At 37.8% G+C, this 12,907-nt stretch overlaps 1 protein-coding gene across 1 annotated transcript; it reads left to right on the top strand.

The window, feature by feature from the left end:
- The first annotated feature begins 321 nt into the window (after positions 1–321).
- Positions 322–12,237, top strand: LOC106954717 (serine/threonine-protein phosphatase 6 regulatory ankyrin repeat subunit C-like). The gene is made up of 28 exons (XM_015044426.1): positions 322–474; positions 798–881; positions 1,411–1,489; positions 1,585–1,655; positions 1,761–1,961; positions 2,221–2,308; positions 2,840–2,982; positions 3,123–3,335; positions 3,993–4,071; positions 4,152–4,266; positions 4,401–4,483; positions 4,596–4,704; positions 5,115–5,183; positions 5,256–5,396; positions 5,487–5,543; positions 5,811–5,922; positions 6,016–6,087; positions 6,155–6,356; positions 6,760–6,847; positions 7,177–7,294; positions 7,394–7,613; positions 7,758–7,845; positions 7,932–8,015; positions 8,670–8,815; positions 9,528–9,610; positions 9,735–9,817; positions 9,929–10,020; positions 10,095–12,237. The coding sequence occupies exons 1-28, from the start codon at positions 448–450 to the stop codon at positions 10,277–10,279; spliced, it is 3,132 nt and encodes a 1,043-aa protein (XP_014899912.1). The 5' UTR covers positions 322–447; the 3' UTR covers positions 10,280–12,237.
- Positions 12,238–12,907: the final 670 nt, after the last annotated feature.

Below are 12,907 nucleotides of genomic sequence, written 5' to 3'. Positions count from 1 at the left end.
AAAAAAATGAGAAAGAAATTACTAACTCTTTGGTAAAAGAAACTGCAGCGATAGAAATTAATTATCCACTTCTCAAATTATCAAATGAAAAGTCTTTATTGACATTACAGACTCCTCTTGTAATAGTTGGACAGCTTTTAGCATGTTTTCCAGATAATTTTCAGGATTTATCGGTAATGAGATCTTCTAATTTTTTTAGGCTGGAATCCCTCCTCACTATTACCCTAATTTTCATCTCCATCCACAGATTCTGCATCGGTACTATTGACAGAAAGCTGGCTTTATAACCAAATCCCTTCAAATCCCGTTCCCCGAAGTCCTCTCGCGATGTTCTGCAACTGCTCCAAACATCCCAGTTGCCAAATAAGCTAAAGCTAGGCTAACTAACTGATATGCTGCTAAGTTTACACAAAGTCTCAATGAAGAAGCTTTCTGAGTGATTGGGACATGGAGCTGAGAAGAATTAAGGACCAGGTAGTAAACACTGATTTTGCGGTGATATTAATAAACTTTGGGCAAACTTACTCGACTCTTCACTGTTGTGCACAGCTGCTAGTCATCATAGCTGCACTACGAGGAAAGTTTTCCTTCAGGCTAATTGTGTCACAGATCCTTTACCATCGAGATTTTGTTTCATTTATTTGAAGGCTGAAAGGAAAGGCGTTTTAAAACATAACTTTCAACGTTTTTATCCTTTTCGAGCTTTGCTTTTTACCTTAATCAGAGAGAATGAGGTGATTTAAATAGCATATCCCTTACTGCTCTTATTGTACGTGTTGACAATGTCTTCTCTTTAGTCTCCTCTGATACAGGCCATATTCAGCCGAAATGCAGAAGATGTTTCATTTTTATTGGAGCACAACGAAAGTGTCAACGCTCAGGTAGGATCATCCTGTCTGGAGCTGATGTTGTGATGTCAAAGTTGTTTGCTACACATCTTGGGCAAATGCTTAAGGCTATAAAATTATCAGTTTTTACAATTTTCTTATGGCTATGGGATGTCTATCAAATATAATAACTCATTTAGGACTTATTTTGCTATTATAAGATAATCTAAATAAATCACAGTGAATAAGAGGCTTGGCACAAGATTGTATAATGACTATTAATATAGCAGTAAAATCAGTATGTGGCTCTGCTTGGTACAACTACTAATTATCACTGATCGCTAGGCTTATTTAAATCAAAGATGGGGTTTAAAAGCTCAATAAATTGCTGAAGTGTTTAGTAAAATTTCAACTTTAAACTGTTAAAACTTAAGAGTAACAGAGGGATGTTGTGATCTTCCATTGTTATTATCCTGACAGTAGATTACAGCTAAATAAAAATGTGCATTTTTAGTTAAAATATTCTTGTTTGAGAATTTTTTTTTTTCTGCCACTAAATTTTTAAAAATATTTCAAATTCCAGGACCAAGAACAAAGCACACCGCTTCATGCTGCTGCCTATTTGGGTGATGTTCATGTCATGGAACTACTTATAAATGCAGGTAAACCAAAGCAGTCTTGATTACTGCATAAGGACTAAAACGTACAAACAGTGTGCAGCTGAGAAGCTTGTTTTTGATTTTGCTCTCTACGACAGGCGCAAATGTAAACTCTAAGGACCAGGGCTTGCTCACTCCTTTACATCGAGCCGCAGCCTCGAGAAATGAAGTACTTTTATTTACTTTTTTTCTAAATAAAAGGCATTTAAAAAAGCAACTACTTGATTTAACAGCCTAACATGTGATATGTATGTATATTTTTTTATAACCGCAGAGGGCTGTAGAACTGCTCCTAAAACACAAAGCAGAACTCAACGCGCGCGACAAATTCTGGCATACTCCCCTACACATGGCAGCTGCAAACTGGGCCACAGGTTGCGCTGCAGCCCTCATACCATATGTTTGCAGCCTGGATGTTGCGGACAAACTGGGAAGAACACCTCTACATCACGCAGCACACAGCGGCCATGCTGAGGTAACCTGTAAAGATGACAGAAAAAAAAAACATATGAACTTGTTATGTCCTCTTTTAAATCTTTGTGACCAGATTTAAGAGCAGATTTACTTTCTTTAATAAAGCACGTCATGGTTTGAACGTCTTGTTCTGAAATATTTTGTCTGTGTAAAGGTATAACTCGGGATTTCTAATTGACAAGCTCGTTTTTATCCAGGTGTTTATCCAACACCTGGATAAACATAGACGCACATGTTTACCCAGGTGTTGTGTTTTACAGATGGTGAACTTGTTCTTGCGTAAAGGAGCCAGTGCAAATGCCAAAGATAAGAAGGACAGACAGCCGATACACTGGGCTGCACATCTCGGTGAGTAAAGTTATATATAAAACCTCTTTAGCCTGAATTAAAGTTTTTAAATATTTGAAGAACCTTCAGCAGCTTTGTTAAGTAAAAGAGCTTTACAGTTTTCCATCCTGCATCTTCAGTAACTTAAGCCCATTCTGAACAATTTTAACTGAAAAAAACACCATAATAACACATTTGAAGGGTTTTATTTTATATTTTAATGTGGCATGTACTACCTGCTGTACAGTTCAACTACAAAGCAAGCAAATCTATTAAAACTATACAAATAAGCTGCAAATACCTGGTGCATATTAAACTGATCCTGTGCTAAAGCACATTTTGATTCAATTTCCTCATCAACATCTTGACAATATTTGGTAACTTTGTGAAAGTTCTGAGAATCTGTAAGATTTTAAGGATCTCTGTCTTCTTATTACAACGGTCAGATGAGAAAAGGCTTTAAACTAGTTTCAGTTCGCTGGTTATGCAGCAACGTGTTTTCCTATGTTGTGAACACAGGTTCCTGTAGTAAATGTAAGTCTCTTCTTGCAGGACATTTGGACGTCTTGAAGCTGCTGGTGTCCTACATTTCAGACGTGGCATGCAAAGACAAGCATGGTTACACGCCGCTCCATGCTGCGGCCGCCAGCGGACACCTGGACGTGGTCAGGTGTCTGTTGAGACTCCAGGTGGAGGTAAAAGTTGCCGTAGCTTAGTCGAATAAACTAAACGCCTCAATACTTTTAAACATAAATAATCTGTCTGGTGAGAAAGAAAAAATACGTTCTGAATTGAGCGAGTTTTGTATTATTTTGTTTCCCCTCCTTGTTTTCAGCCCGATGAGCCAAACAGCTTTGGGAACACGGCGCTTCACATGGCCTGTCACACGGGCCAGGACTCTGTGGCCACTGAACTGGTGAACTGCGGCGCCAACATCAACCAGGCCAACAACCAAGGCAACACGCCGCTGCATCTGGCCACCATCTCCTCCAGCGGCGTGCTCTGTCTTGAGCTCCTGGTCAACAACGGTGCTGATGTCAACATTCAGGTGAAATGTGTCTATAAAATCAAACGTATTTGTAGGAAGGATTCAAAATGGACTTCCAGATTTACTGCATTTAATCATTTATCTAAATGTTAAATCTACTGATCTTGAGGATTTGAACAAGTACTTTAAAGGTTTGCTTAGGTGCTGAACATTTTTTTAACATTTTGAATGCTTGTTTTAATCTTTAACTGCAAATAGACTTCGCTTTTACACTTTTATGAAACTTTTTTTATTAAAATGCTTTTAGTTTAAAATATTTTTGCTTGAAAATGACTAAGATTTAATAGTCATAGGTAAAAAGAAAATTTAAAAAAATATATCTATCAGGCACACTTCAATTGCCCAGCAGTTCATGTTTCTGTACTTATGAAGCTGTTCTGTGTAAGCAAAAAAATATTAAATATGATTAAGGTAAAAGAGTTTTTCCAAGGTTTCTGATCAATAATTTTCCTTTCTCACTTTTGTTAACATTACACCACAAAAAAGCTGCTTAATTAAGGCTGAGCAAATCCAGTCGAAGTGAAATCTTCATTTTATTTTTATTTGTTTTTTGCACATGAAAATTGGAAAGGAGTCTGAATTTGCTTTGAATGTGTTCAAGACAAGAACTTAAAGACCTCTGGTATATTAAATGTTAATTATTAATGTGTTGAACAGAACAAAGAAGGAAAAAGCGCTTTACACATGGCTGCAACGCACGGACGCTTCACAAGCTCCCAGATTCTGATCCAAAACGGTAACAATCATCCTGCTGCGCCGTTTGACTGATGGTGATTAAAGGGTTTGTCATATGCAAGATGTGTCTTCTTCATTCAGGAGGTGAGATTGATTGTGTGGACATGAATGGAAACACTCCTCTCCACGTTGCTGCCAGATACGGTCAGGAGTTGCTGACCAGCACTCTGCTGACCAACGGAGCAGCCAGGGGCAGGTGAGTCTTTTAAATAATATCTATGGTTTAAAAAAATGATTAGAAATCCTTGATGAATTCTCAAAAAGCATCCACTGTATGTTTTTTTTTATTATTGTTGCAGAGATTAGCTAATTAATTACTGTGATCTGTAGACAGGGGGTTCACGGGATGCTTCCTCTACATTTTGCGGCGCTGTTTGGCTTCCCAGATTGTTGTCGCAAGTTACTTTCTAACGGTGAGGATCCCTTTAAGTCCACCAGCTCTCTATCAGGATTTTAGCTGTCATCAAGGTTGATTTAGCTATGGCTGAACGTTATTTGGATTTTTTGTTGTTGTTTTTGCCTCAGGCCAGTTTTACAATGTGATTCAGGATGGCCAGATCCCAACCCTGGAGTTTGACATAAACACGCAGGACGATTATGGGAGGACCTGCCTACACGCAGCCGCCTCTGGAGGGTGAGAGATCAGACACAATCGAACTCAGCCCGGCTTCAGATTGAAGCTTGACCAGAAAAAGAAAATCTGGTACTGGACTAAGTGGAAGAACTGAACTGTTTTGATTATTTAATTAGCTGACGTTACTCTTCTTTGAGTTTTGTTTCCGCATTTGCATCGCTTTTAGAGGGGACGTCTACCTGTAATTAAAAGTTTGGGTGTTTGTTGTGTGTAGAGCAGGTACTACATTTAATAAAACCATCTGTGATGCAGCCGCAATACCTTTTTTTTTTTTTTCTCTGCTTCTTTTCCTCCCTGCTAAAAGGTCAAATAAATGCTATTAGTGAAACTCTAATCCTTTTTTCATTTGTGCTCATAAAATATGTTGAATCCTTCTTAGATGTTCCCTCTGATATTTGTTTGTTTTGCAGAAATGTTGAGTGTCTTAATTTACTGATAAACAGTGGAGCTGAACTGGATATAAAGGACAACTTGGGGAGGTAAGCAGCAGATTGCAGCGTGGCATAAAATCATTTTTAACATTTTTTAAGCCTCTCTATTTTGTGTCTCAGATCTCCTCTGCACTACGCTGCAGCCAATGGGAATAGCCAGTGTACAATTTCTCTAGTGAGAGCCGGAGCGGAGCTCAACGAGGCGGATCTGACGGGCTGCAGCCCTCTGCACTACGCTGCTGCTTCACACACTTTCTGTGGGTGAGAAGCTTTTCATGTCATTTTAATCAAAAACTTCCTCAAGTTTCTCATCAGCCGTTTAAGCTGAAACTGACTTGTTTTTATTCACAGAGGAGAAACAAAATCCGAGCCAGTCCTCAGTGAGGAAAGAAAACAAGAAGCCTCTCTGTAAGTAAACCTAATTTTTAGTTGAAAACTTGGTGCTTTTAAAGTGTATCTGTACATAATCCAGTGGGGTTTTTTTGCATGTTGCTTCAAAGCACAGTCTCAAATGAGCTGCGTATAATAATAACACTTTATTTGTTTTTGCCACTAGAAAATGTCAAACAGAAATGTCCTTTAAAGCTAAACTCAGATTACAAGAAGGGATATTTTTCTTATTTATTTTTCAGGGACAAAAACACTGAAGCATCTCATTCTGTCTGCTGATTTCAGGTGTTTAGACTTTCTGCTTGACAACGGGGCAAATCCCACTCTGAAGAACAGCAGAGGTTACAGTGCTGTTCACTACGCAGCAGCTTATGGGAACAAACAGCATCTGGAACTGGTCAGTTGTGACTTTTATGTTTTTGTTTTTTTTGACATTAGTTACTGCAGCCTGCAAGTAATGGCTTTTTTTATTATTATTTTGCTCCTGCAGCTGTTGGAGATTTCTTTTAATTGTCTTGAAGAGGTTGAAAGTAATATTCCAGTCAGTCCTCTGCACCTAGCCGTGAGTATGACGACTATAAATGCTTCACAAGAACCTTTTATTTCTACTAATTACTTTGTGTCTGCAGGCCTACTATGGGCATTGTGAGGCACTGCATTTGCTTTGTGAGACGCTCGTCAGTCTGGATGTGCGGGACATTGAAGGCCAGACTGCGCTCCACCTTGCTGCAAAGAGAGGTTTTTCCAAATGTGTGGAGGTCCTGTTGGAGCACCAGGCTTCCTACACGTTGAAGGAATACAAGCAGAAGCGGACTGCTCTGCACGCGGCAGGCATGTACTGCAAAAACACAAACTCTTACCAAGTGTTTTGGGTCTAGTTTCTATTGCAAACATCTTGGTACACTTGAAATAAGACGAAACTAACTTAAACGTGACTTGCAGGAAGAAATGGCTTGTTTTAAGTCAGTAATTCCTTAATTTTGACGAAGAAGCAGTGAAATAATCTTGCAGTGGAGCAAGACATTTTTCATCGTTCTTAGGAAATGATTGACTTAAAACAAGCTCCTGTTTCTTGCTGAAAAGTTACTTGTAAGTTAGTTTTGTCTTATTTCAAGTGTAATAAGATGTTTGTACTGGACACTAGTCAAGAATACGTGGTAAGATTTTGTGTTTTTGGAGTATTTCCAAATGTGTTAACTAGTTTTAGTCTTTGAATGATCTTTCTTTTTCGCAGCTGCTGAAGGCCAAGTGGACTGTCTGCTTTTACTGGTCAACAGGGAACAAAGTGCTGGCGTCATTGACGCTCAGGACACGCAGGGGCAGTGAGTGGCTGTATGATTCGACTTTTTCCCAACGCTGATGTACTCATCAGCATGAGTTGTTTTTTTTCATTCATGACAGAAAACATCCTATTTAAATGAAAAAATGTTTCCCTGGGGCAGAAAGTAAATATTAGATTTCATATTTAAAGTTAAAAAAAGAGTAACAAAAAGAATATTTGATATGCAGTGAGTATCTTGATCTTGATTCATTTAAAAAATATTAAGATAAATATACCCAATATAGACCACATGTATGATAAAAAGCAAATTTTCCCAGCCAGGATAATTTCACCAGCCTTATTAAGCAGCGAATCCTGTTTGTTTATTAGGACAGCTCTCATCCTGGCAGCTTTAGGACGTCACACTGACTGTGTCCACATCCTGTTGGAGAAAAATGCAAATCCAGATGCTGCAGATAAGCGAGGCTTTACTGCACTGCACAGAGCTGTGAGTTGCTGCACATCACACATTGCAGTTCTTCTTTTTAGCTTCATTAGAACTTTAATTTAATCCAGAAACTGTTTCATGGCCTTCTTATTTTTGCAGGCCATGTTGGGTAGTGAGGACTCTGTGTTGGCTCTGCTGGAACACGGGGCTTCTGCCCTGTGCAGAGACGCTCAGGGAAAGACGCCGCTCCACCTCGCTGCATCCTGTGGTCACTCAAAGCTGCTCCACATGCTGCTCAGAGCTGCAAAAAAGGCTGACCCTCTGGACTCCATGCTAGACTTCAGGGGCTACACACCCACACACTGGGCCGCTTACCATGGTGACAATTTGGTCTAATTTTGTTTTAGTCAATTTAGACAATATTCCTAATTAAATTACTTCTTAACTAATGAATAAATGAGCAAATAAGGACAAGAATACAACTAGAATACGTAAGAATCAACCTCATTATATTTTGTCTTAGGTCATGAAGGATGTTTACATAATTTACTTGAGAACAGACTTTATAGCAACCAGGAAGGAAATCGCTTCACGCCACTGCACTGTGCTTTGTGAGTATTGTAATAAACTTTAAGCACTAAATTTATGCATTAATTCTGATTATATTAGACTAAAGTGCTTTTTGCTTTCCACGCAGAATCAATGGACATGATGCTGCTGCTGGCCTTCTAGTAAAGACGATTGGCCCTCATATTGTTCACACTAATGATACCAAAGGACGGTACGTTACATTTTCACATCAAAAACACTTGCATTGAAATTACTCCTTGAATCTGAAGTGATGTAAATGCAAATGCATTTTAATTTAGGGAAATAATTTAAATAACACCAGTAAGATATGCATTATTTTTGTTTCATAGTCCTCATAAGTATTCATATGCCTTGTCACTGAGGCTCAACAATATGGCCTAAAATCTACATAAAGATGTATTGTGCAGTTCACCTGACCTGGGAATCTCTTACAGAGATGTAGACAAACTGGTGTTTAGGTGTTCTCCAAAGAATCTGACTGAGGTTAAATACGTTTTTAAAAGAATCGGAAAAGCTTCAGCAAAACTTCAAAATACCTGAAACCTCTGAAATGTGACTCTACAAAATAATAGCACACATTTCGTATTTTGTTGGTCCTTCACAGAAAATCCTAATAAAATATACAAGTGTTACGTCAACATGACAAAATGCAAAAAACTCAGAGGGGTATAAATAAAGTATCCCACACATTGCTTTTTTTCCCCTGTTAGCAAATGGCAGAAAAGATTAGCATATTAAATGAGATATTTAGCGGGTGTCCCAGCTTAGTATTTATTATTTTGGTTTATTTTATGGCAGCTTGAGTAGGTTGTAATTAATTCTGCTGTTTTGTTTTGACGTGCAGGACGCCGCTGCATGCAGCTGCTTATTCAGGGAGTGTTGCTGGGCTCCAGCTGGTTCTGGCCCACGGGGCGCAGGTCAATGCCGTAGATCACTCTGGATGCTCGGCTGTAATGGTGGCAGCAGACTGCGGACAGACCATGGCTGTTGGTAGGTAACTAACGATTGTTTGGACCAAAGGTATCTTTGGCTCTAGACTAGGAAGGCAAGTTCTTAATTAATGAGTTAATCTAAAGTTTATTGTTCTTATCGGCTGAATTTAAGGTGTTAAATTAAGGAGCTTGTCAAGTGTTTATATTACAAAACAGAACCGCATAAAGTGTATTTTCCATCCCACTCCAGACTTGTTTATATCGTTTCTCTTTTCTGCTCTGTTTTGGTGGCCATCTTTTTCTTCTTTTTCATTATGGCGGATTGCAAACAACATTAAGATGCATACCGCCACCTACATGAGTGTGTATAGCAACATTACTTTACTTCCATTAAATTCTATTTTTTAATTCTCTATTTGGAAGATAATTAAATAATGCTTTCCTTAATTTGTAAATATCCACTTTCCTTCGTTTCCCAATATTTGGCCCCATCTTTGTTTCTGGCTCCGTTTAAGGATGACCAAGGGGGCCCTCTTCTGGGTGGCGGCCAAACTACAACACTAAAATAAACGAAATAATTTTAATCTAATACACCACTAGTACGTCGATTAATTGTTTGCATCCCTACTTTTGACTACTTTTTGCTCTTGTTTTCTGTAGTTTTGATCCTCTAACGCTCTACTGCTTACAGGTTGTTTCACATCCTGTTTAAAAACTTTATGATTGTGATGTATAAACCTGTTAGTTGTTGCTTGTTATCTGCCTTTCAGAGTTCTTACTGCTCAAGGCGAAGCCAGACCTGACCCTGGTGGACGTCAACAATAACACAGCACTTCACTTAGCCTGCAGCAAGGTCACATACACACAAACCTGTCCGCTGTTACTCTTTATGATTGGAGTGGGACCTAAAGTTTGGTGCCAACCAGCAGTCTAAGCAGCATTGTTTAGGCTCATGAGCGACATGCTTCTGTCTGCAGGGTCACGAGATGTGTGCTCTGTTGCTCCTTGGGGAGATCACAGACTCCTCCCTCATCAACGCAAGAAACAACTCCCTCCAGATGTGAGTTGCTGTCAAGCTCTGAGCCCCACACCAGCATGATGGCGCCTGAAAAAAAACGTGACGATGTGGATAAATTTACTGATGAAACAGTAAAACCCGTTTGTCCTGCAGGCCTCTTCATATTGCTGCGAGAAAAGGCCTGGCCACTGTTGTGCAGGTGTTGCTGAGCAGAGGAGCAGCAGTCATGGCTGTAGATGAGGACGGTAAGCGAGAATATTCATCTGTGTGGGAGATCGCCAAAGGAGTCCAAGTTTTCTAACCTGTTGATACTCTTCAGGCCACACCCCCGCTCTGGCTTGCGCCCCAAACAAAAACGTAGCCGACTGTCTGGCGTTGATCCTCTCCACCATGAGGCCGTTTCCTCCTAGAGAGGCGGACGCAGCCTCCCATTTCAGCCCCATCCTGAAGAACTGCAGCATCGCTGCCACCTGCGGGTCCAACGGAAGCTTGTGTCATGCTTAAAGCGCACACAAACACTGATGAAGGGAGAGTTTATCAGCACACAGCTGCAAGTTATGAACATGTGGCAAGCTGCTTCACATCATGTATGTCGTCCTGCATGAGTAGAAATATTTGCTTCTCTTAAATCCAGTCATTTACGTCACTAATATTTGTAGAGCTTTTAGCTTAACTTTTTTTATTAAGTCACATACTATGAAGAATTTATTGGGAGTGTTGTTGAGAGCGCACTAAGCAAGCTATACTTCAACTCTCTACAAGTCAGTATTTGCTTTTAGGAGCTCTTTAAGTCAGTTTAGGAATTTTTCAATCCGAGTCCTGTTTTTTCTGCTTTAAATGGAAATGATTGATTTCCAGTATGTCGAATAGTTGTTGATGATCATGACATGCAACAAATTTTAATGAGGCTTCCCTGTTGCCTGAAAGGTTTCTACATGTATAGATTTTGATTTCTGTGGTTTTCAGATGCAGATAAGTATAAAAACAACTTTGTTTGCAAACTTTTCCCATTATTCCTCCTCTTGTCCTTCTTTCTTTGTGTCTGTCCCCTTCGTTTTTTTCTTGTTTCCTCCTTTTTTTCCTCTTAGTTACCTGACTCACTTACTTTCTTTTGAACTTCTTTACTTTCCCATGTTCTTTATCAATTCCTTCCTTGTGTTGTTTCTTTCTTTCTGCGTGTCGTTTAGTTTCTGTTTCAAATCATTTAAAATATTTTTTGTATTTTCTATTTAAAATCAGCCAAAAAGAACTGGGAAGTCTGGGAAGATTGCTTTAATAATGACCATTGAGCTGAATGGTTTGTTATCAAGTAGGTCAGACTTAACTTTTCTGTGCCCTTCAACAAATTGTACCTTACATTTTAGGGAATATTTTAAGAAAGCACGTTTCTCATAAGCTTTGCAATAATGTGTTGGTGTTTGTTGTGTGATTTACAAATGCTTTCGATTTACTCTTTCAAAACATCTAATAGATGCTGTAAACTTTTTATGCAATTCATAAGACTATTTTCTTATCGCGAGTAGCACTAATGTAATTATTGTTACTATAAATGATCATTTATAACATTTAATTTTTAAAAAGATGTAGTTTTTATCATATTGTTTACAGAACAATGTGTATTTATGAATATCCTAAAATGAAGGCCATCTTTTACGTGTACTATCTATAACATTCAGTAATGAAGGAATAACCTCAGGTGATTGCATTCAGCACTGAAGGTGTAATAATAAACATTTTCATCTGGATGCTTCAGGTTTAAATGTTGCCTGCTTCAGTGCAATTTGTTAGCAAAGTAAATGTTTTGATGCTAAGCTTTTAACTAAAGTTTAAAGAAATTGGAGTATCATTTATTTTCTCCTTTATTCTTATGTTTGGCCAGTTTAAGACCAAAATATGGTCAAATGAAACAATTTTCAACAAATGTTGACACTAAAGGACATTTTATTTTTCTTTACACATTTTTGTCTATTATTTGTTTTTAAATTATTTTGTCTTTAAAATGAAGATAATCTTTTTTTTGTGACACTAAAGACAAACTCAGTTTACTTGAGTTTTTATTTTATTTTTATTCTAATTCTCTCTTCATTTGAATTTATGCCCTTTCCCAACAGTTTATTGCTGTTTTTAGCTTTGAATAATTATGGTGACAATACATTAGCCATTGCTCTGTTCATGAAAACCTTTTTTTTTTTTTTTTTTGCTAAATAATACCTCCTCTTGTATCTAAATATGGCTTTAACCATTTGCACAACTGTACAACCTACTTTAATAATCTACCATCTGTTAAAGATATTTTATCTTTGAAGCTAAAAAAAATGCTTGCAAATACTTTATTTGCAGAATCTATTCTGTAGCAATGCAATGCATTTTACCAAGGTTTTTAATACTAATACCTTTAATACCAACTTTTGTTTTACCTTTGGTTGCATTTATGACAAAGTAAAAAGGAAAAATTAATACCAGTGAAGTGACTTCTACTTATTTTTCTTGTCTTTGTAACTGAAATGTTTTAGTTACACTCATTTTATCAGTTTGAAGTGACGGAGCAACACAATATACTGCATATATTTAAAATGTAAAGTGATTAACATTTACAGATGAAACTGAAAAGTATGGTGCATTTCTGTTACTTTGTTGTTCTCCATTTTGATTTTTGCCGTTTGTCAGCCATATAAAAGCCCAATTAAATTAATTGAAGTTATTACATTACAAAATATGAACACTTTTAAGGTGCTTTAAATACTTTTTAAGGCCCTACTTTTCATATTCGTCGCTGCTACATATGACGAATGTAACGAAACTGCGAACAGTGTTTTGTCCTCTCTTGGCTGCCATCATCAGTCTTACTACCGTTATTTCAGGTTAAAGTGTAGAGTAGGAGATTGCATGAGCTTCCTTTTTGAACTGTGACAAAACATTATGTAAAGGAGTGGATGAAATGGAGTTTAATGTGAGCTAATTTTAGTTTTGTCAACATTATTTCTGTGGCTCACCGAAGACATAATTCCGATAAATACTCTAAAATGATATTCCACAATATTACCCAAAAAAGGAAAATGAGTTATATGTATTGCAAGTTTCTTAAAATTATATAGTAAAATAGTAACATTTTGACTAGTTTGGCCTGACCAA

This window comes from Poecilia latipinna, unplaced genomic scaffold (genome assembly GCF_001443285.1).
Source record: "Poecilia latipinna isolate Pla-1442-1.1 unplaced genomic scaffold, P_latipinna-1.0 Scaffold674, whole genome shotgun sequence".
Taxonomy (NCBI): domain Eukaryota; kingdom Metazoa; phylum Chordata; class Actinopteri; order Cyprinodontiformes; family Poeciliidae; genus Poecilia; species Poecilia latipinna.
The sequence above is the reverse complement of the archived record's forward strand: the minus strand, read 5'-3'. Positions and strand labels throughout refer to the sequence as shown.

What these genes read in the sequence shown, in the direction of transcription:
- LOC106954717 (XM_015044426.1), top strand. Translation starts at nt 448, where the DNA reads ATGGAGCTGAGAAGAATTAAGGACCAG. An exon ending in TGTTGAGACTCCAGGTGGAG is followed by an intron (nt 2,983 to 3,122) that starts GTAAAAGTTGCC and finishes CCTTGTTTTCAG; the next exon opens with CCCGATGAGCCAAACAGCTT. An exon ending in GTGCTGATGTCAACATTCAG is followed by an intron (nt 3,336 to 3,992) that starts GTGAAATGTGTC and finishes TGTGTTGAACAG; the next exon opens with AACAAAGAAGGAAAAAGCGC.